Source organism: Tasmannia lanceolata, unplaced genomic scaffold, assembly GCF_043159265.1.
Source record: "Tasmannia lanceolata isolate RefF3 unplaced genomic scaffold, GAP_Taslan_0.1 ptg000005l, whole genome shotgun sequence".
Taxonomy (NCBI): domain Eukaryota; kingdom Viridiplantae; phylum Streptophyta; class Magnoliopsida; order Canellales; family Winteraceae; genus Tasmannia; species Tasmannia lanceolata.
The window spans coordinates 13,931,786-13,956,915 of NW_027518682.1; the positions used below are offsets into that span (position 1 = coordinate 13,931,786).

The 25,130-nt window shown below is 37.1% G+C and overlaps 1 protein-coding gene across 2 annotated transcripts in view; it reads left to right on the plus strand.

The window, feature by feature from the left end:
- The window catches only part of LOC143877594 (1,4-alpha-glucan-branching enzyme 1, chloroplastic/amyloplastic), a 61,061-nt gene that overhangs the window by 31,489 nt on the left and 4,442 nt on the right, over nt 1–25,130 (plus strand). For both annotated transcript variants that reach the window (XM_077379739.1, XM_077379740.1), the window contains 10 exons: nt 116–237; nt 2,687–2,806; nt 8,625–8,754; nt 8,885–8,995; nt 12,038–12,166; nt 15,840–15,943; nt 18,096–18,240; nt 23,086–23,233; nt 23,376–23,476; nt 24,936–25,013. In XM_077379739.1, coding sequence (XP_077235854.1) covers nt 116–237; nt 2,687–2,806; nt 8,625–8,754; nt 8,885–8,995; nt 12,038–12,166; nt 15,840–15,943; nt 18,096–18,240; nt 23,086–23,233; nt 23,376–23,476; nt 24,936–25,013 — 1,188 coding nt within the window. The remainder of the gene's footprint in view (nt 1–115; nt 238–2,686; nt 2,807–8,624; nt 8,755–8,884; nt 8,996–12,037; nt 12,167–15,839; nt 15,944–18,095; nt 18,241–23,085; nt 23,234–23,375; nt 23,477–24,935; nt 25,014–25,130) is intronic.

Below are 25,130 nucleotides of genomic sequence, written 5' to 3' on the forward strand. Positions count from 1 at the left end.
TTACTATTGACATGAACCTTATTTTGAAGTCCCTTTCCTTTTCTTTTGTTTAATCATGTTTTTTTACAGTAATTTTTATTATTATCATTATTAACGAGTTGGATTTGAACTGCAGGAACCAAAGATCAACACTTATGCTAGCTTTAGAGATGATGTACTCCCTCGCATTAAGAAGCTTGGCTACAATGCTGTTCAAATTATGGCCATTCAAGAGCATTCATATTACGCGAGTTTTGGGTATTCTTTCTTCATGATGCATAGTTAACTGTCAGAAACTCCAGATTATGGTCTAAAGTCTAAACAAAGGGTTAAGTGAACATCTATTTTATTTTTTATTTTGACAAATTAATTGAATCTCTTAATATGAGTTCCATTTGTTGTAGACCTTTCTGTGAACGACCTTTTACATCACATGGGAAATAGAAGCAATTTGGCGGGATTTCTGATGGAATGGTCCCACTTCTCAACATGATATGCGAGCCCTATATGATTCTAAATTTACTATTTAGCAACCAATTTATCAACATGCAGGCAACAGATTTTCACCATTCAAATAAAATTTCAAGCTTACTGTTTGGGCAATTAAAATTTTTTTTTATCATCAATAAGTTTTTTTATTCTTGAGTCGAGATCTTAGAGGCAGAGTTTTATTCAGACTTAAAACAACTGATTTAAGCTGATATCACTGGAAAATCAGATGTCAGCACAAAATAGTGGCAATTAATGCCTGATTAATTACCATATACCTACTAAAATGAATATTTTACATGATTCTGGGATGTAGCCCCCCCCCCCCCCCCCCAATGAGCTTCTCCGCCTCAAAAAACAAATAATGTCTCAATGCGATTCACTGGCTTAGATGCTGTCATCCTCTCCCATGGAGATTCGCCCAATTCTTTTGTTAACTAGGGAAACAATGTACAACAATGACTACAATACCCTTAATCTACTAGTAATGACTAAACTACCTCGAATACATTATTCAACATCTTTGATGAGATTCAAAATTGGATGGCAGTTTCTAGGATTTCTTTTCAGCACATCAGGAGGTCAGCCAATGGTGATGCCAATAGATTAGCTAAGGACGGGGGTCGAAGGAGGGCTTGAAATTGTTCGATTTCCTCCATCCTTGACTTCTCTCCTTTTTTTTCACTCGTTGTGTCAACGATTCGGATTGTTGCTTTGTAGCTCCTTTGATAGCTTTGGTTCTTTCTTGTATTGACCATCTCGGTCTCTTTCAATTTTTCTATCTAATGAAATATCTCTGCCGTTTAAAAAACAATTATTTATTCTGACTCATACATGGACTTTGTAATAGAATAAATTTGAACTGGACTCACAAACGTTGATAAACCTTGGGAGAAATGATCACATTATATGGTGTAGTTTTCTACATGCCTATGTGGCTGTATATTATGTGGAGGCACCAAACATCTATTTAAGTGTTAGACTTATCAGGCATCCATTCTGTAATTTCACATGTGAACAATTAATCCTTTCATCGATGAGAAACATGGTATATGTCTGATCAGATAAAACAGCTGTTACTAAATTTCTTGCAGTTCATATAGTAGAAGTTCAACAGTTCTATTGTTTTCTTTTCATTTCCATCGTCTGACTGTACCTTACTCTTGATGATGTACAGTGTGATTCACTTTTCGTGGGCAATACTTTAACTAGTCCTTTTGAATAACTTTCATGACCGTAGTTACGGAAGCTTGCTAGTTAGTTGGGAAGCTTGCCTTGAGTGCTAAATTCCTCTTTCTTCCCAAATTCAGGGGAAGCACGCTTCCTATTTAAGTGGTTATTTCTTCCTAAAAGGGTGTTTCTTCTTTCGATAATGCCTAATAGCGTGTTTAAAAAATATATATTCAAAATGTAAACCTCATCTTAAGTTTCAAATAAAACTTATGTGGATCTTTTTCTCCAAAAGCCCAACATTAAATCTACATTAATAAAACATTCAAAATTATATATGATATATCCCTAAACCATGTAATCGTGATCAACCGTGGAGTCTTCTTTACTACTTGTAACCCTAACCTACATTAATCCTTCCACTCTAACCTACTGTAATCTTATTTCTTTTTATATGCTTCTTGTTCGCATCCAATGAGGCTTACTTATTACATGCTTCATGTTAACTTTAGATGGCGCTAAGGCGCTTCCCAAACATTTTGTCTGTGCTTTGCTCTATGCTCATGACAAATGCAATTTGTAGACAACTGTTGTTATGGTGTTCAGTTTAACCCTTCCAATTGCCGAAGCATTATATCATAGATTTGATTGATGCTGTTTGTTTTGTACATTTATGAATAATTTACAGATTTTGGTAACTATATTGTCTCCATGAAATGAGCAGTGAAAATTCTCTCAGACATGTGGATAATCTAAATCTGTTTGCCAACTTAAATTGTAGATTTGCTTAATGCTATTTGTTACATGTATGAATAATTTGCAGATTTGGACAAAGAATTTGGAGATTTGGACAAACATGTTAATTCAATGAAATAGACCTTGAGAATTTTCTCAGACATGTAGACTTGTAAATTTTGTTGCCAACTTATCATATTGATATGGGTAATATTAAGTCATGTCTTCAAGATTACTTTCTTGTAGTGGTTGCTCTGTACTGAATATTGTTTTTTATAGACCATAATTGCAATTTTCTATTTCTGTGTGCTAGGTACCATGTTACCAATTTTTTTGCACCTAGCAGTCGCTTTGGTACTCCAGACGAACTCAAGTCTTTGATTGACAGGGCTCATGAGATGGGTCTGCTCGTCCTTATGGATATAGTGCACAGGTGACATTTGGGTTTTCCAACGTGCAATTTGAACTCTATAGAATATGAACTCTGTTAGGTCCATTGAATATTTTATTTATGGCATGCTCCGAATGCAAAGATGGAAAAGTTAAGTATTATTCCACATTGGCTGTAATTATTCAGCTGTATCAGTCACTCATAAGATATTGAACTTTGAAGTTTTGTTTTCCCATGTTAGTAGGTCTCATGAACCATGCTTGGGTCTATTGAATTCATGATTGAGCAGATTAGGAAATCTGATTTTCTTTGAGAAGTTGTGAGTCGACTGTCTCGAATTTTTCCCTTGTCTTCTATGGAACTCCCTGTTGGTGGGACTTAGGAGTTTGGAGGGGGAGAATTTGCAGAGAAAGAAACCCATTTTAGAATTCAAGAATAATATGACAGGATCTTTTTTGTCCATCTGCATTTATCTCCCTTCAGTGAAGGTACAAAATGTTTATTGGCCTGAGTTGTGCTCAGTTCTGTTTTTGTCTCGAATTTTTCCCTTGTCTTCTATGGAACTCCCTGTTGGTGGGACTTAGGAGTTTGGAGGGGGAGAATATGCAGAGAAAGAAACCCATTTTAGAATTCAAGAATAATATGACAGGATCTTTTTATGTCCATCTGCATTTATCTCACTTCAGTGAAGGTACAAAATGTTTATTGGCCTGAGTTGTGCTCAGTTCTGTTTTCCCTATAAGAGATGATATACTTGCAGTCCTCAAAATTTACTTTTTTTTTGCTTGTTTCCAATGATGGATGCAGCTAGTTTCTTTTTACCAACTCGACAAGTCATAGAAGAATTTGATTAACTTAGGCCAAAGCTGGGTCGACTTGGGCGAGTCAGTGATTGACTCAGAGAATTTTTAAATAGTGATTTTCTCAATAGAACCATTCAGAAAAAAAGTGATATTCTCAATAGAAGTGAGTCTATAGCGGTCCTTTCATCAGCTAGATGTTAAGATCACATTCTTACGTCGTTAGGGTTTTTTTTTTGAATGGTAATTCTTACCTTGTTAGTTGGAAGAAGCTTAGATGTCTTTACCTTTTTAATTTGTTGGACGATGAAAAAAGTAGCCACCTATGAACTTGAATTAGTCCCTTGGTTCTTAATTTGAGGTGTTGTGTTCATCGATATTGAGAAATGGGTTCAGGTGGAATATTTTTGATCACTCACTGGCGACTAGCTTCTACCGCTTCAATCAATGGCAAGCTAAAGCTATACCTTTCATCAATCAATACCTTTCATCAATCAATGAATGAATGAAAAGGAACCTCCATGCGAGGGGTTCGAGGACTTGTTGGTCAAAGGAAAGGGCAGGTTCAGATTCCGGGACGGAGCCGTATGACGTGAGAGTGTCACGTACGGTTCCTTTGAGAAGGGTGTGATACCACCACCTATCAGGCCCGATGAGCGGTCCACGGAGCTGCATCCCTACTCCCCTGGTCCATGCACATCGCTCTCTCCAGGAGGTTTGCCGCCAATCCTAGATCTTCCCATTTCCAAGAAGATCCCGGGCTCGATCCGGTTTAGTATCAAGGTGATTCTATTTCCGTTCCTATATATATGGGTCCGTGCAGCATTTCCATGATATCGTTATGATCAATCAATGAGTCCTGGCCGGAAAGTGTTCTTGCCTCTATCATTAGCTCGAGGAGTCCCCGTTTCTGATGTTTCAGTCACCAATGGCTCCCTTAATGTATTTGCCAGGAAGTTTATGAAGAAGCAGGAGACGATGCTATTCCGTAGTTGAGATGACTTGTTCTAGGGAAGTGGTCCGGGACAAACAGAATCCCAAAATAAATGACTTTGGAGAGGTCTTTGACTTTGGGAAAAGAGAAATTTTGGTCTCAGAAAGTGCAGGTCTACATGATAATGTGTTTTCAAAGGCTTCAGAGGTGTATGCCTCAAGGCATGGTGCGTCAAAAATGCATCAAGGCACAGTGGAAAAACATGTTATACCCCAAAGTAAAATGCTTAAAAAGGCACTGTAAGGCATACACCTTTCACTTAAAACGCACGCCTTATTGGCATTGCATCTTAGGTGTCGTTTTTGCAACTTGAATCCCATTTTTTTACTCTTTTTTTTTTGTGGGTTTTTTCTTCCCTAAACCTCTACCAATGTTTAAGTTAGGTTAAGGGGGGACCTTATAAGACCTATTTGAGGATCTAACATATAGGATTTTAGAGATTTTAGAGAGTTTTGAGGTTATAGGCAGTTTTCCCCTAGATATTGTTTTGGTAATTTCTCCCTAACCATTCAAAGGATCAGAAGCTATCACTTGCGTGGCTTTCTTTCATCAAAATGAAGCTATTGGTACTGGATTCATTTGTCGTGGTGCACTCCTTTGCTTGGTGAGTAGAAATCCCTAATTTATTGGATTTTTTTATTTAAACCTACCTTTGAAGTTAATTTTCACAAATGTTTGTGGTTCTTGGAGTGCTTTTCAGCTTTTGATCTATTGGGCGTTAACATGGTTAATAAGAAATAATTTGCACGGAGATGTGTAAAATAGATAGAAAAGGGAGGAAAGAGTGGACATTTTAAATGTTTATTTTGTGATACAATCTTTCTCTGTCATATATTTTGACATTAGTAATGGGTGTCGGTCCCATATTATTGCGTGGAGCACGATCAGTGTTATGTTTTCTCGATACTAGCTTTCGTATCCGTTTCCAACTTTCAATCACTAATATCAAGTCTCTAGCCAAATCAATCACATTACTGCCTCAATATTCCCATACTTGCTCTTTTTGAAGACTGGATGAGATTCATGTTGCTTCTCAGTTTTCCCATTTGGAGCCTTATGTCACGGGAAAACAGTTCAGGACACAACCGGTATTAAAATCCAAACTTACCTCGTCTCGTTGCGTCTTGAGAAGTCATCATTTACAGCACCTTTGGTTGCCACTGGTGGTTGAGGGGGGGGTTGGTTGGCCAAACTCTATAGGGAGAGTTGGCCCCGTGACCTGTTGACTCCTCCCCCGTTAGGTCCAGCAGGTGTGGGCAGGAACCTTGGCGGTTTGCTCATGGGTTGCCAGAGGACTTACTTGTGCATCTGACGCACACAGCAGGAAATCATACTTCAACTTGTAGGCGTGTCCTAAGGGAGCTTTGAGTGCGGACTGCGAGCTATCCACAGGGATGCTCCAGTTTCTTTGGTCGAGGATGGGGGCCAAAGACAGTGCATGTTGGGTTGGGTTCCCACATGCATTGCGCGTACGGACTGGTGCAAGGGGCTAGCTATACTGTTTGCCTCTTGCACCGCTGTATGTCTTGTGAGCAGGCCAATCTCTGGGCCTTCTATGAGTTCGTGCCGGGGCGACCTTGGTTGCCCTCGCGAGGTGTACACCTTGCGGATCAGTCCATGGGGCATCTTGCTCCTTGGATGACCAAGCCCCAACGCTTGGCGGATTGGTGCATGGCATCGTCATGCCTCGTACTCGATGGACTTTGCATTGGGCCCCAAGGCCTTATGTTCGATGTACTCATGATGCAGGCTGATCATGAGTGTGGGTATCTAGAAGCGCATGTCAAGATCTGAGCCAAGTAGCCTGTTGAACAGCTTAGAGTTTGTATGCATATTCGAAACATCAAGGGGTGTTGGCGTGTAGGGCCTTTAAAGCCTTGCACGATTGAAGGCTTGCCCTAGCATTCGGGCATGTTGGGGCGCCTTACGGGTTATTCCGCTACTCAAACATTTGGCCCGTGACACTGGTCTTTGAAAATTCCCATATTCGCTTCTGGTGGTTGCCCCACAAAGGGCAAAAGGTTGGACCCTCGAGAGCATTCTACCTCTACTACCAAAAGGACAAACTGGCTGACCATCGATCAAACCAACAAACTTTTCTTGATAAGCTTATTAAGTTCTAAATAATTTTGCGAAATGATCGTTAACAAACAGTTCTTGATAAACTTATTTAGTTCCAAATAATTTTGGGAAATGATCGTTAATGTCACAAACCATGAAGCAATGACTGTAAGGGTGATCAATTAATTTGTTCTCTGCATGCCTAAAAATAATATGTTCTGATATTGCTTTGGACCCATACATATGGGCAATAACTCTTATATATGGTTTTAAATTTCGGTTTTGGTTTTGGTCTCCACGGAAACAGAAACATTTCAGTTGGAAGGAAACAGAAACGTTTCAGTTGGAAGTATTGGTGGAAATGCTGTAAAATCATAGAAACGTATGGAAACATATGCGAATAATAAAAATTTAAGATAAAGCCATCACATACGCAAGACAACCATCCATAAGGGTTTACTAACATCGAACACCCAATGACATACGTTGTCACACATGTCTGATAATTCAGTGCATACCACCATTCACATAAAATTCACATAAATATTTATACATAATGCTATAGCACATATCACATGCAATTTATATAAATATAGTTATGTTACTCTTATGTAAACAATAGTGATATGGTATACCATTACAATTATTGCACTATCACATGCAATTTATATAAATATAGTTATGTTACTCTTATGTAAGCAATAGTGATATGGTATACCATTACAATTATTGCACTTACGATTTTGGTTTCGGTATGTGTTTTGGTTTCAATACTGTTTTGGTGGGAACGGAAATTGAAACAATTCGTTTGTTTCATGTCGGTTTCGGTGAAAATTTAAAACCATTCTCCTATAAACATTATGGTAAATTAGCTTACTTTTTATCTAAAGAAAGTAAATGACTTTGCAGTGGCCTACATGATTTGCTTCTATGCGCTCGTGTGCTTGTATTGTATAATATAAAATGTGTATGAATGTATGTGCATATTTGCACAAATAAATATGTGTATGTATGGGTGGTAAGAGTATCACCGACGTCTTTTTATGGTCTGTAACAACTGAGAAATAATTCTAAATTTGTTATTGAAGTTAAATTCCTAGAAATGTTGGAAATATAACCGGAATTGGGAATTCACTTGAACAAAAATGAAATTATCTGTAGACCTTTGTTTCTAAAAATACTTTTGATGCCATCCTGGCAAGGGTTTCAGACACAAATAGTCCAAGATGATTGTTGGACTAATACAGACTATTAGTGCATGAACAGATCTAGGGTATAAAATAAGAGATTAAGAATATATCCACACAAACAACAAGCAATAATCCAAATTAGAGAGAGGAGAAATTAAAGAAGTTAAACAGTTGCTTTAAGGGAAAATACTTGAATTTTAGCCCTAAGCTCCATGCCCAAATCCCAGGAATTGGAGGATGCAGCCAAGAAGAGACGACCGTCTTTTCAAAATAAAACCAATGACCTAAGTTTTGTGCGATTTGATTCCCCTTTTAAACTTTGCATATGAAACATGAAAATACCAATTTACCTCTCACTTAAATCCCCACTCTAACACAAATGCATGCCCTTTATTGTCAAACTACCACAAGTAAATAAAAGAAAGGTATTAACTAAATGCTTAAATAAAAGGCCTCCCTAGGATTTCTAAGGTCATGTGGACCTTTGGTGGACCATGGCCTTCATGGGTGGCAATCTTTGGTGGGCCATGGCTTACACATGCATCAACTATTGTGAGTGTAATGGTGCTAATTCTGTTTTTACACTTGCAGCAAGCATAAGTTGCACTTGCTCATTCTGTATGTATTTTGCTGTCATTCCCAGTGCCAGTTGCAAAAAAAAAACTGTTGTTTGAGGATATATTATTCTTTGTTGCATAATCATTTTATTTTATAAATCACTATTTATTTTCACACGCTCCTTTTTCAGCTCCTCCATTTATTACAATTTAACTTTAACCTTATATCTTATAATTGGAAGTGTTCATTGCATCCAGCCATGCATCAAACAATGTGTTGGATGGATTGAATATGTTTGATGGAACAGACAGCCACTACTTTCACTCTGGATCAAGGGGTCATCATTGGATGTGGGATTCTCGCCTTTTCAACTACGGACATTGGGAAGTACGATCCATCTTACAATCTTTGAAATTAAATTGGATTATTATTGCTTTTTGATTGATGATGTATTCCATTATATGCTTCGGTCTATCATGTTTACTGATTTATTCTTCCGTCTCATGTTAACTTCTAGGTACTAAGGTTTCTTCTTTCAAATACAAGATGGTGGCTGGATGAGTTCAAGTTTGATGGGTTTCGGTTTGATGGTGTGACTTCGATGATGTACACTCACCATGGGTTGCAGGTAACATGGAATATAACCATTTCTTTTGGTATACATCATATATGCGAATCCTCATTGAGTGTCAAATAAGGTCTGAGTTTATATTCTTCATTATTTCATCTTGAAAAAATGAATTGAGATGATAAATTTCCACGACTTGCAATGGGCTGACATAGAGATCTCAACATTTTGAAATTGACTACCCTTTTGGAGATGATGGGCCGTCTCCAAAATCTATTAATAGTCAAATAAATGAAGCATATATTTTTTTTTCAAATGGGCTTATTGTTGATCATCACAATAGAAACCAAGCGGGTGATATTGCAAGGAAGCATGGATGCTGAAGAGGGAATCTCAAAACCTTTTAGAACATTTATATTTTCATTAAAGGGTATTTTTGTCTCTCCGTCATGTGATTGTATTTGTGGGTCATAAACATTTTCCTAATTGAATATAAAATTAAACTGCATTTTTCCTCTCCATCTTACTTGCCCTTTCTTCTCCTACAATATTCTAAGAATCATCTAATAAGATGATTCAATGTGCTGTCCCTTAAAGAGAATGATTATAAGATGACAGAGTACATGCTAGGGTCCTTATATCGATACATTCATAAAATCAGGATTTTGTCTTTATATTGGGCACTTGAAAAGCCAGAGATAATTAGTCAGGAAGTTTGAAGGGGTCCTATCTGAGTAAAATTCCAGGTGGGCACCCTGTGTTTATGGTGGTTACAGTGCCTGGGGCCAAAAACGCCTTGGCGGTTACCTTTCAGTCTTTCATCCTTGGAATCACTTCTCAGACTATCCGGAGTATGGATCAGAACCAACCTTCCCCCTCTTCCCCCTCTTCTGTTGCTGGACCAAGTAGGAAAAGGAAGCGGTCCTTAGATCGGGAGGAATTCCTTCTTCATTTCAGGGGACTAAGCTATAATGAAGAAAAGGGTTCAAAATCCTCTCCGACACTCAGAGAGGATATTGGTGCATTCTTGAAAAAGGAATGGACTAGTTTTAAGAGAGAGGCCAATAGGAGGAGCGAGGTCTTCTTTCAGTTAACCGGGCTATACGATGTTAAAGAAACCCATAAACTCTTGCACAAACACCCCCTCTTTGTTAAATTCATGATGGATGAAAGACAAGAAAGGAGATTGAATTGGGAAGCAAAGAAAGAGGATAGACTTCGAAGGCTGGAGGATTGGATGTCAAGCGCAGCGGGTTCGGAAAAATCTAAATTGAATGAGGAAGACCAAGCTTCCGATGGGGAATTGGTCCTTGGTGAATTCATCTCCACTCTGGAAGATTTGGAGAAATGCTCAGGGTAAGGAAGATTGTCTCTATGTCCCCATTGATCTTATAGATATAGCAGGAGCCTTTTGGGTGTATTTGACTCTGCTGCTTTTAACTTCTGGTATTTTGTTTCTATTGGCGCTAACTTGAGAAATAGACTTTGGCTTTAAAAAGAGAGGAATGCCGCAATTTTTTTGGAATCATAGGAGGGTCTGAATGGTATAGTGAAGGAAATTCTATTTTATTGTAAAGATATTTTGGTTAATTTTACCTTTTCTGGTTCCGTGTATGCCTGGTCCAGTCTTATTGATATGTTGTAATGCAGGGCGGGACTCCTGGTCCCCAATGCCTTTCTAATATCTGTCATCTTTAAAAAAAAAATCTAACTCTTACTGATCTTCCCCTCTGGAATTGCCAACCTTATCTTCTATTTTAACTTGTTTGTGTCAGAAGAATTTTTCCTTTGAACTTGAAACATCTGCCTGTGCCATGTGATTGCCAACTGGCTCAAGTATGAACCCCTGTCTCCTTTCTTTTTGCACTTCAATAAATTTTAAACCTTGTATGCACCTCTTACAAAATGCCATCTCTGCTGAGTGCTGAGGGTTCCTTTTGACATAATCATCTGTGTGATGGTGTTTCACAGTTTTCAAATTGTTTCCAGCATAGGCCAGGTTCAAACTTCTCCTTCACAACTACCATCAACCTCCATAATCGGATAATCCCTCCTCTACACTTCAATGTGTGTTTTTCTTTATTAAGCCTCCCAATCTAGCAAATTCTCTTTCAAAGCTCAATCTCTCTAATTATGAAAGGTTTATACTGGCCGATATGCATTAGCATATTTTCACAACGTAATTTTCTAGCAGTTTGTACTTGAGGGTGGTATGGAATGGCTGAAAAGAGATACCGTTGATATAGAGTGATTTAAGTTGGGTATCTCAAATTCTAGATATGTCAATTCAATGAATCAAGGCTTGTCATGTTGTAAATAAATTGTGCTTCTGTTTACATGCTATTTATTTTGTTATTATGTTTTATTCTTTCAAGCAGCTGATATTTAGAGTGCCTGTCTGTGCAATGGGTCATTGTTAGCTGTGCATGGAAACTTGATGGCGAGATAATAATATAGTATATGTGCTTTGGAACTATGACTAGTTGACCGGATGAGTCTCAAAAAATATTTTGTTCGTGCAATGGGTACTTCAAATGTGTCTGGTCCCTGTATAGCAGGTTTAAGCCCTGCTCAACTCAACTCAACTCAACTAAGCCTTTGTCCGAAACTAGTTGGGGTCGGCAGGATTAAGCCCTGCTAATGAGTTAAATTGGACAACAATTCATATTAGTCTGGTCAGGTATTTTCTATTTTTCTTTTTCTTTTCTTTTTTATCAGATCAGAATGCCACTTACCAACTAGCATGCGATTTTAAATTGCCTTATGATCATTAATACATCTGTAATGTAGGTGCCTGTGCAAGTTCAAACACATCACTGTTTTGTGATATTCCTAAACCCTTAAGTAGCTGATGCATAATTGAAGTGGTTTCTTTTGCTAAAGATAAATGTTGGACTTGTAATGCATTTACGGGAAATGCATGATGGGTGTGGACCTAGCAAACTATATTGTTTTCCTTACGTATACCTACTGAGATTCTGATACCATGCTATTGGCATTTTCTATTTTATCCCGGTCATAAATGTTTGTTATTTGTTTGATATGGTGATTCTTATGTCTGTCTATGTTAATTTCTTGTAATTGAATCTACTTTTATTCCAGGTAACATTCACAGGAAACTACAGTGAGTATTTTGGGTTTGCAACTGATGTGGATGCAGTGGTTTATTTGATGCTGGTAAATGATCTCATTCATGGGCTCTTTCCTGAAGCAGTTGCAATTGGTGAAGATGTAAGTGAAAACTTTTCACATCCTGAACTTAATGCCATTTATCATCATTTGGATTTACCAAGACATAATGTGTACATCCTACAAAATTCTCCATATATGATAATGTAACTGATTAGAGATGGCCTCATAGATGTGATCCAACTATGTGTTACATGTTCACAAATAAAAGATCCCAATGTTGTTCATTTTTTGTTCATTTTTAGTTATGAGGGCTGCTAGCAAAACGGAAATCCATTTTACAAGAGCACCAATCCCCACCAAAACCAAAAATCATGGTGAAAACTACCAAATCATTGGCCATTTTCACTTTTGTCTTTATTTAACTCCATTTTGGAAGTGTTTTCCTTGGGTTATTAAGCGGGAAGTTATGTATCGGGGTAACTTAAAAGTATTGAAAGAAGGGAAAGTGAAAAAGAGAACTATGATAGCAACAATAATGATGATGATAGTAGCATAGTATTGGTAGCGATTATAATAAAAAAAATAAAGAAAGAGAGTCCTTTTACACTTGAAGCTTTCAACATTTTGAAAGATTTGCTAAGTCAAAGATGAAGTCACTTGAGACACAGTCACTAGAGGGTGTATAGACTATAGAGTCCATTAGCTTTTCATGCGATGTGTGTAGGTACCAGAAAGGCCAGTCAACTCGACCAAGGTCCCAGTTAGCCTCCCTGTTTTCACATTGTGGATTACTGATATTTCAATTCCTTGGTTTAATAGAAGGTGAGGCAGTCTAGGATCCGTCCTGCTGGAGCTCCATTGCAGTGAAATCAGCCTTTCAGAAAAGGTGAAAAGCTGAGATAAAAATGAAAAAAAGCAATAAGTATGACATCAGTGGGTCTAAATCCGTTTGCCTACTGCACGATAAACTCCAGCATGACGGGTGCTAGGTTACAGCTCTATAGGTGGCTTGGATAATTTTTGCATGTGAGGAAGTCATTTAAGTTTTTCACACAATTCTTTTCTTATGGTTTCTGCTTACAACAATGGAGATGTTCATTGCTGGAATATTTGTGGTTTTTGATATATACAAGGTTTAAAATTTCAGTTTTGGTTTCGGACATAGCAAATCCGTATGGTTTTAGGATGATGATCTTGTCTCGGAGGGATGAGGACCGAAATTTAGACTCAAATTCGGTAAAAAAAACAAATTTCATTATTGTGCCGAAATTTTGGAAAAAAAAAAAGTAAATTTCATGAAATTTTTTTAAAAAAAATTACATTTTCATGAAACTTCAGCCGAAAATTTGGATTTTGGCCGAAATTTCAGATTTATGTGCTTTCAGTGTCGGTCCCAACCGAAATCCAAAATTTTGGTATTTCGGCCGAAACTTAAAACCATGATATATATATAGCAGAAGAGAAAAGGAGAGAATTATTTCTAATAGAATTATTATATAATATATATATATATATATAATTTAGAATTATTTCTAATAGAATTATTATATAATATATATATATATATATATATATATATAATTTCTAATATATATATATATATATATATAATTTCTAATATATTTTATATATATATATATATATATATATAGAATTTCTAATAGAATTATTATATAATTTCTAATATATATAGCAGAAGAGAAAAGGAGAGAATTATTTGAATTTCTCCCAAAATTCTAATAGAATTACACATCACTTTTTTTGACTTTTTTTAACAAAGGCACCATTCAACCCACATATTTTCAATCCTACCCCCTCCTTTATGCTTTTTAACAAAGGCACCCATTAAAGCCACATAATTTCAATCCTACCCTCGTCCTTTATGCTTTTTTAATTATGGAAACCTCTATAGATTGGAGGGCTAGGATCAGCCTATGGAAATGATTTTACGGGCACAACCTACCTATTGATGTTGTGTTCCGTCACATGGACGATTTGGATCAACCTATGATGTGGTCCGTACAGTTCTTTGTCGGCCCATGCATCGCACGGGGTTTTTACTAGTATATATATATATATATATATATATATATATATATATATATATATATATAATATGAGAAAAGTGTAGCTACACATACGTGTAGCTAACTTTGCTACACCAACGGCTTAAAATACTGTGGACCCCACATTGTTTGGGTGATGCAAACCATTCATTTGATGGGCCCTCATATAGATAGGGTGTGCCCAAAAAATCAGCTCTATAGGATCATCCCAACCCTACGATTTGTGGAGGCAAAAATGGACGCGTAAAAACCTTCACAAATCTGTCCATTTTTGCCTCCACAGTTTGAAGGGTGGGGATGATCCTATGGAGCTGATTTTTTGGGCACACCCTATCAATGTGAGGGCCTATCAAATGAATGGTTTGGATCACCCAAACAATGTGGGCCCACTGTATTTTAAGCCGTTGGTGTAGCTAAGTTAGCTACACGTATGTGTAGCTTCACTTAACTCATAATATATTTATATATATATATATATAGGGAAAGGTGTGCGTACTCGATCGAGTAGATAACCTTATCTACTCGGTTGGGTTAAAAACAGTGGGGGCCCACATTTTTGGGGTGATCCAAACCATTCATTTGAAAGGCCCTTACCTAGATAGGGTGTCCACCAAAAATCAGCCCCATAGGATCATCCTATCCCATGCAACAGTGGAGGGAAAAATGGGAAAAAATGGACAAACACAGCTTGTCCACAAATCTGCCCATTTTTCCCTCCACTGTTGGATGGGTTAGGATGATCCTATTGGGCTGATTTTTCGTGGACACCTTATCTAGGTAAGGGCCTTTCAAATGAATGATTTGGATCACCCCAAAAATGTGGGCCCCCACTGTTTTTAACCCGACCGAGTAGATAAGCTTATCTACTCGACCGAGTACGCACACCTTTCCCATATATATATATATATATATATATATATATATATATATATATGGGAATTGCTAGTGTCCATCGCAAAAGGCATTTCGCGGCTGGTCTGTCGCATGTCAGACCATCCACCTCGTGAATGGAGACAAAAGCTATATGAGAAAAGTTATATGTGTGTGTGTGTGAGAGAGAGAGAGAAAAGAGTTTCTACACACTAGTGTAGATAAGTTATCTACACAGTAGCTTAAAATACAGTGGGGGCCACATTGTTTGGGTGATCCAAAGCATTCATTTGATGGGACCTCACATAGATAGGGTTTGCCCAAAAAATCAGCTCCATAGGCCAAAAAATGGACAGATTTGTGAAGGTTTATACACGTCCATTTTACCTCCACAAATCGTAGCGTAGGGATGATCCTATGGAGCTGATTTTTTGGGCACACCCTATCTATGTGAGGGCCAATGAAATGAATGCTTTGGATCACCCAAACAATGTGACACCCCCCCCCCAACAACAACACACACACGCAGAGTATTTTAAGCTAGTGTGAGTTTGTGTGTGTGTGTGTGTGAGAGAGAGAGAGAGAGAGAGAGAGAGAGAGAGAGAGAGAGAGAGAGAGAGGGAGAGAGAGAGAGAGAGAGAGATCTTACCCCTATTTAACACCTGTCTGCTACATATTCTTTGTTACTAACCCCCATGTGTTATATATTCTTAATCATAACCTTTGGTGTACATCATACCTAATTATAATGCAGTTCTGTGTTTTGTTTGTGACATTGTTATTTCTTTGACATGTTTTAACCTAGCTTGCATGGTTTACATATGCGCCATTTATAGGTCAGTGGAATGCCAACATTCTGCTTACCAGTTCAAGATGGTGGCATAGGATTTGATTATCGCCTTCATATGGCCATTGCCGATAAATGGATTGAACTTCTCAAGTAAGTCCTCATACCATATAAAATTCTCTTTTGTGGTCTTATGCTGTTTCAAGTTCATCATATATATGTTACTAACACCCATGCTGTTTCAAGTTCAAAAAAAAAAAAAAGGTTCATCATATATATCTGTTAAAGTAATGTTAAGGCATCTTCATCAACCATAAGGAAGAAAGATAAAATCTAGTAGGATGGAAGAAGAGAGAAAGACAAGAGAAAGAAGAGGGGGAGAAGTGACTTCGTGGGGGTTAATCTCCGACCCCACAGCCAATAGCTTTTGTGTAATAACTAAGTTCCACTAATTACATAAGCTGCCAGTAATGATGGGCTCTATCCTGATTATATGAAATAACTCACTTAAAGAACCACACTGAAACATAAATATAAACCAACCTAAGCTATAACTTTTAAACACCCCCCTCAAGCTGGAATATAGATGACATCATGCCCTGCTTGGAACAAATACGTTTAAACAGACTTTGGATCTTTCATACTGAATAGATAACAATTATTATATTCTTTCACACAACCCCTTTCTCTGCCAAAACTTCATTAGCATGCAAAGGAATCAACACAACGTATCCAAGGGAATCAAAGCACAACCACACTTCACAGAAAGAAGCCATGAGAAGGCACAACAGCCCACACAAATGGCAAATATGACATAATAGTCACATTAGCTCTCGAGGATAGTCACATAAATCTGTAGCAGTCCACAAACAAGGATAACAACAGTCTATTAGAACACAACAACCAACAAAGAAGGTACATCAACCCTCCAATGGAAGAGCAACAACACTCAAAGGTACAATAACCACACAAAAGGATGGAACTGCTGTAAGGATACAACAGCCCACCAGATGTTGTAGCAGTCCACATACGGAACTACAGCTCTCGATAGAGAGCAACACGCTCCATGAAAAACACATCAGTACACTAAAAAAGGTGAAGTTACCTTCTCATGTAGGCACAACAATTCACACTTTGGCAAGGGATTCCATACGAAGTGATGGTAGTCCATAAAAGGAGAAAATTCCATCACTTCATGCACATAAACATGACAGTTCTTCCTCTATAATTTAACAAACTACTCTAGGGCACAACAGTTATAGAGCAGATCCCACAGGTTGTTTGTGCACAAAGTGAAGAGATAAAGCCTTAGGGAGTGAAGAAGAAAGAAGTAGATTAGGGTTTTGAAAATCTGGAAACAAAAATTAGGGTTCTTAACTTGAGATAGAGAGCTATTAAGGTTTCAAGAATTAAAGTTAAAAAAAAAAGTGTTTCAAGAATTAGGTTTTGAGCAATTTGAGCTGAACTTAGCCACATTAATTTGCTTCTTGCTCTCTTGCTTATTGAATGCTTTCTGTTAATACTTTATTTTTCTCTTGGGTACTTCCAATTAGTAACTTCTATATTGTAGCTGGCATATGAGAGAAATGATATCGAGAAGCGACTGAATTTCTGGCCATAAGTACTTGATCTACCACTGGATCTGCCCATTGCCCATGTTAAGATCAATTAAGACCTGACTGTCCGATTCTAAAATCACGTTTTCCATCTCAAATGATGAGCAACCACGCAAACCGTCCAATAGAGCTCTAGATTCCGCCACCATGTTTGTACTCTTCTCATAATAAAAGGAGAATCGGTCACTTTCACAAAATTAATAAAAAGAGAATCGGACAGTTTTGGACTTCCTAGCCACAATATTTTGTAATGTCTACTCTATTTTTGTACCATGGGATTTTGGCATTGGGAACAAAACAATATATTAATAGTCAACCTGAAATTATCTAAATGTAGATTTATCCTGAACTCCAGGAACTTCCCACCTGAAGGGCATGTCTAAAAAATGTCTTGTCTACAAGAAGCTTAATACCACATGAAACAGACCATTTATGATTCCTTGGTGAAACTCAAAACGCACTGTTAACTCGCGACTAAATAGGGAGGATCCTATCAGAATGTATACTTGAAAATTATCTGATGAGACTTTTGTCCAGTTTTTTTTTTTTTTTTTTGAAAATGTATACTTTGTCCAGATATTCTGCTTTATTAATCAATGAATATATGTGGTCATTGTATGTAGATCTGTTTACAATTTTTTCAGATGCCAAGAACATTTGTTTCTTATATGCCTTACCCTTTGGTACAGGAAAAGCGATGAGGATTGGGAAATGGGTGATATTGTTTACACACTTACAAACAGAAGGTGGGCAGAGAAATGTGTCTCTTATGCTGAAAGTCATGATCAAGCTCTTGTTGGGGACAAAACTATTGCTTTCTGGCTGATGGACAAGGTTGTCATAAGTTATTGCTGCATCTTTATCTATTTATTTTACTAAGCATGAATCACGTCCAGCTGTACTTGGACTAGATTGAAGCATTTAAGTGGTTGCAACTTGCAACACTTAGGGGCCGTTTGGATACGCGGATTTTAGAATATTGGATTTCCTCAAAATCTTGGATGAGAGAGAGAGTAGGAGATCCTCCCGTGTTTCCTGATTTTACAAATCTCAGGATGGGGGAGAGATTTCTAAAACCTGGATTTCTCACTTAAAATCCTGGATAATGGATTGTAACATCCAGAATTTTACACCGCTTTCAAACTAAAAACCTGGACTCTAAAATCCGCGTATCCAAACGGCCCCCTATTCTATTTGGAATTCTGGCTGCCCAGATTCAATTTACTCTTTGAACCTCTGAAGCCATTGATTTCTGTTGTCATGATTGCCTTCTGTCATGATTGTCTTCTTCCTAGAAATTGAGAATGTTATAACGTGAGTTGTTTCTTTAACTAATTAAAGTTTTATGTCATGATTTTATGAATGTTGTCATAGCAAGAGTTCTGCAGGCCCATGATAACATGGTCATGTTTTGTCGGTCGTACCTCTGACGGTTTCTTTTGTAGATGTGTGGAGAACCACTTCTGTAGTTGAGAGGCATCATCTGTTATGAACCTATTGCTTTTTCTATAATCTTACTGTGAATACCAATATCTGTGACAATAGTTTTTCATAGACAAAAAAAGCAAACTGCCTTTATTTCGGTGCTTCTCAACATGCAAGTTCCACCTTTCTCTGTTAATGGATTAGTGTTGAGGACCATACAAGGGCCCATAGTCTAACTTTTAAGTGTCCTTTAGGTGTCTTTTAAGTCCCTTAAGTTATAGGAGGGGTACCAGAGTCTTTTCCCACCAATGTCACTTTGTTTTTATAAGTTGTAGGTGCCTAAAACGGGCTCACTAGCTGTCAAACTCTTACGAGTCTACAAGTCAACTCTCAAGTTGAGTCGAGTCGAGTCACTGGGCTTTCGAGGCAAGTCGCATGGGTGACTCGCCTCTGTTGAAGACTCTTACGAGTCTTCTGGTGACTCTAACGAGTCATTGCGAATCGACTCAAAAAAAAAAAACTCTTACGAGTCGAATCGAGTCGTTGGGCCTGGGCTTTTTTATTTTGATGGTTGAAAACTTGGAAGTTGGAACTTAGAACTTAATTATTTTTGTGCATGAAGTTGCAAGCATATTATTTACTAGTATTCAGTCCCATGCTATGCATGGTGTAAAATGGTGGGCCCCATGCCATCAAAACATGAGATGTAAAATGGTGTGCTCCAATCAAATGCATAGGTTTGGGGAGGGATGTGGACCCCACCTCGTCAATAACATTAGAGGTAAAGTGGTGGGCCCCACCTTCTGCATTGGTTTGCGTAGAGATGGTGGGCCTCACGCATCCTAAGGCATGGTCATTAAATATTGGATTGGATAGGTTTAAAATAGTTGGTCCCATGATATACACACGAGTTTGGATAGAGTTGGTGGGTTCACCGAATCAAGTGTAAAATAGTGGACCATACCCATGCTATTATTGGGTATAGAATATGGGCCCCACCCCATCAAAAGTTCAAGACATGGTGTATGGGGAAATAAGATCAAGTGTAAAATAGTGGACCCTACCCATTCTATTTTGGGTATATATACGATCGTGTAGGAACACTTCTCTCTCCTATATATATATATATATATATATATATATATATATATATATATATATATATATATATATGAGGACTGATAGATGCAAGGGCCCTCTTTATGCAAGGGCTAAAGAAGGGCCCTTGAATAGATCCATGTCATTAAGTGCAACCGAATTCAGTTTCTCAACCAACTTTAAAAATGGCATGGATCTATTCAAGGGCCCTTCTCCAGCCCTTGCATAAAGAGGGCCCTTGCATCTATCATTCCTCTCTCTCTCTCTCTCTCTCTCTCTCTCTCTCTCTCTCTCTCTATATATATATATATATATATATATATATATATATACACACACACACACACATACACACACACACCATGGTTTTAAATTTCGACCGAAATCCGAAATTTCGGATTTAGGTGGAGACCGACACCGAAACCACTAAAAACCGAAACGGTCAATTAAAATCTGTTTTTTTTTTTAATTAATTTAATATTTCACCGAAATTTCGAAATATTGATTTCAACTTTTGTACCAGATTTCGACCGAAATTTTAAACGTTTACACACACACACACACATATATATATATATATAGATATATATATATATATATATATATATATATATATATATATATATATATAGAGAGAGAGAGAGAGAGAGAGAGAGAGAACGGTTCCTACACATATGTGTAGATAAGTTATCTACACACTAGCTTAAAATACAGTGGGGGCCACATTATTTGGGTGATCCAAACCATTCATTTTTAAGGCCCTCACATAGATAGGGTGTCCACAAAAAATCAGATCCATAGGATCATCCTAACCATTCGAACTGTGGAGGCAAAAAAATGGACTAATTTGTAAAGGTTTAAAGACATCCATTTTACCTCCACAAATCGTAGGGTTGGGATGATCCTATGGATCTGATTTTTTGTAGACACCCTATCTATGTGAGGGCCTTTAAAATGGATGGCTTGGATCACCCAAACAATGTGGGCCCCCACTGTATTTTAAGCTAGTGTGTAGAGAACTCTCTACACATATGTGTAGGAACCGTTTTCTCATATGAGAGAACCGTTCCTACACATATGTGTAGATAAGTTATCTACACACTAGCTTAAAATACAGTGGGGGCCACATTATTTGGGTGATCCAAACCATTCATTTTTAAGGCCCTCACATAGATAGGGTGTCCACAAAAAATCACATCCATAGGATCATCCTAACCATTCGAACTGTGGAGGCAAAAAAATGGACTAATTTGTAAAGGTTTAAAGACATCCCACTGTATTTTAAGCGAGTGTGTAGAGAACTCTCTACACATATGTGTAGGAACCGTTTTCTCATATATATATATATATATATATATATATATATATATAGAGAGAGAGAGAGAGAGAGAGAAGTGTTCCTACACGATCATGTAGGTAAGTTATCTACTTCATCGGCTTAAAATACAGTGGGGGCCCACATTGTTTGGGTCAATGTTTTGAAAATCAGAATCGAATCGTAAATCGTAATTGGGGTCGAATCGTATCGGATTGTAAATCGTATCGTAAATCGTAAGATTCATTCAAAAATATAAAAAATATGTATAATAAAAAATTATAAATAAATTAAAGAATAAAAATAGCCAATTATTCATTTTTCATCCAAATTCATTAATTCAAACAGAAACTACCATGATTAGCATTTTAATATGAATTGTTTGCTGACAAACTTGACACATACTAATCATCTAATTCTCATCCAAACCCATGCATCTTGGTTAATAATCTTTAAAAAAAGACACAAGATCATATCAATTCTCAAAGTCTCAAACATCAAATGACAAATATCAATCATAAAAGACAGGAATCAATGTTGTCCTTATCATGGTAGTCTCCCACCTTGACTTCCACCTCGATGTGAGTAATGCGCTTAGGCCTCACCAAATGCTTTGTGCTCGACTGGTTCAATTCGTTCGAAGTCCTACTCCTCTGTCTTCTTCCTTCTAAAGAGAGGGATTTCAAAGGCTTCTTGTAATGTAGAAAGGAAATGAGGTCTTTTGAAAGAAAGACATATTTTCTTTAATACAAAACTTAATTTGGATAAATCGCATAAATCGTATGAATCGTACGATTCACTATCGAATCGTAAGATTCATACAAATTAAGATTCAATCATGGGATTCAAATCGTTTTGCCTAAGAATCGTAAATTGAATCGTAAATCGAACCGTAAATCGTAAGATTTTCAAAACAATGGTTTGGGTGATGCAAACCATTCATTTGATGGGCTCTTGCATAGATAGGGTGTGCCCAAAAAATCAGCTCCATAGGATCATCCCAACCCTTCGATTTGTGAAGGTCAAAATGGACGGATATAAACCTTCACAAATCTGCCCATTTTTGAATGGTTTGGGCACACCCTATCTATGTGAGGGGCCTATCAAATGAATGGTTTGGATCACCCAAACAATGTGGGTCCACTATATTTTAAGCCGACAGAGTAGATAACTTATCTACACTTCTCTCTCTCTCTCTCTCTCTCTCTCTCTCTCTCTCTCTCTATATATATATATATATATATATATATATATATATATATATAAGGTATACACCATCTCCATTTTATTTGAGTCATCCAACCCATTAATTCCATAGAACCTCACATAGATAGGGCGTTCCTAACAAATCATCTCCATAGGATCATCCTAACCATTCGATCTATAGAAGCACAAAATGGAGCCATCCATTTTAAAACTCCACAAATCAACGCTTACCATGATCCTATGGAGATGATTTCTGAGGTATCGCTTAGCCTGAGCAACCCACTAAATACACCATCTTCCATGTTGTTTGACTCATCCAACCCATTCATTCTATAGGAGATGGTGTATTTATAGTGGCTTGCTCAGGCTGAGCAGAAACCTCGCCCCGATATATATATATATATATATATATATATATATATATATGCCCAAATTAGGGTTACATGTAGTTACTGCGTGTACAGAGATTATTATACCCTTCTGTTTGCTGCTTGTTTGAATTGCACTAGTGTGAAAGAAAATGCATCAATAGTCCATGTTAATTTATTAACAAAAAACTTATGGAGACGAGGAAATTGTTATACTAAATTTGATAATTGATCTATTAAATCATCCATGTTTTGTGTTTTATGCAGGATATGTATGATTTCATGGCTTTCGATGGACCATCAACTCCTCGGGTAGATCGGGGGATAGCTCTGCACAAAATGATCAGACTAGTCACAATGGGGCTAGGTGGAGAAGGATATCTCAATTTCATGGGAAATGAATTTGGGCATCCAGGTAAAAATGGATTGTTTAGTTCATCTAAATTGAATTTTTTACCATGATCCTTGACCATTGTTTAGCATCACTAAATTGAACTGTTTCTATGTTTTAATGGCCACCATGTATTGATGTTTCTTTTTTCCTTTGATATTTGCAGAGTGGATAGACTTTCCTAGGTGTGAACAACGCCTTCCAACTGGGAAGGTTATCCCAGGGAACAATAATAGCTATGATAAGTGCCGGCGTAGATTTGACTTAGTAAGCTCATATGTTTTTGGCTTTATTTCGTTAACAGTGATCTGGGTTATAAGAAACAACAAATAGTAGAAATTAATTTGGTTTCATGTATATCTTTATTTCTCTATGGGGTATGCAATTTGTTTAATATAATTCATTTTCTCTTTTGTTGATTTTTTTTATGGTTTCTGATCAATTCAAGCAAAATATATCAAAAGGGTAATAAAGTTAACTGGAATATGCGAAAGTTTAAGGCCCAAATGGCTAACTACAAAGAAAAAACCCTATCCAAATGGAGGACAAAATGGAGTACTAATTACACATTCAGACCCATAGTTCATTCTGTCAAGAATTTTTATTTGGCACCTAAGTTGTAACTCCATTGCAATGTTTAAAGTCTGGGATCTCTGAGACATTTGGACAGGTGAAAAGAACATGGAAAATGGGAATGGAATGTCACTTTTCAAAATCAAGTGTTTATCCTAGCCTTTAGTTCTATGATATGTCAGTTTTATTTACCAATTTACCTACTTACCTGTTAAATGATACTTCTGCTTAGAGTTTGTCTTCCATAAGCTTTTTCATTTTTTGATTTTTTTACTATATAACTACTACTTGCCAGTGACTAGTACAGTAGTGCCAGTTTTGTATGCTATATGTCTATATTGAACCATAATTGTCTATGCATGAGACAGGGACTGAGATTATTGAGACTATGATTATGAGTGTATGAGTTTGACAATTGACAAATAGCACACAAGACAGAAGTATGAATCACAAACTACAAAGATGATGATAGAATACAATACGTAGGCCCTCAAACATTGAATCTTCTAACTTATTGCTTAGAAGGACTAGTATATGAAACTTAAGGCCAACACCATACTTTGGCTCTAAATTTGGAGATACGGGTTGATTAATTTTCTTCTTGTGAAATCATGTTCTCAGTGTTCCTATTTCTGTATATAATTTGATGTGTTTGTTAGCATTTGTTCTTGTTCTACTCTTAAAGTTGGAGTCAGTCCAACTTTTAATAGTCTCGTAGCGGTGATATTTGCACTCCCTTGTTTTGATATCTGCAACCCTCTCTCCATTTTAAACTTCCTCTATTTGATGATGGTAGCATGTTCAGATTTGTAATATCCAATGGGAAAGAATTGTAAAGAGGTCTGCCACTATCAAAAGAAAGGAGAGTGAATATCATTTCCTTATCTCAAATTTATGCACGTTTCATCTTTTATAATGACCCCGTTCATTCAACATATATTGAACCCAATCAATGATTGTTTCCAGTTCTAAAGTTTCCAGATAGATTTCATGTAGAACTGCATTTGTAGAATGACCTTAAAGGTCTTTATGTTGGAGCATAAGAGTTCAATTTAGTTATCAACTGTAGACATTTATAGAATAACTTTTAAGGTCTTCATGTTGGAGCATAAGATTTTAATTTTGTTATCAATTGTTTGTTCTGTGAACGCAGGGTGATGCAGATTATCTAAGATATCATGGAATGCAAGAGTTTGATCGAGCGATGCAACATCTTGAGGAGACTTATGAAGTATGTATTTTAACGCTAATTACTGGCATTGTTTACCAGCTTGGTCATTCTTAACGAAAAGGAGCTATGGATCCATGAACATCTGCTGTTCTATTATGGTTTATAATTTAAGAGAAA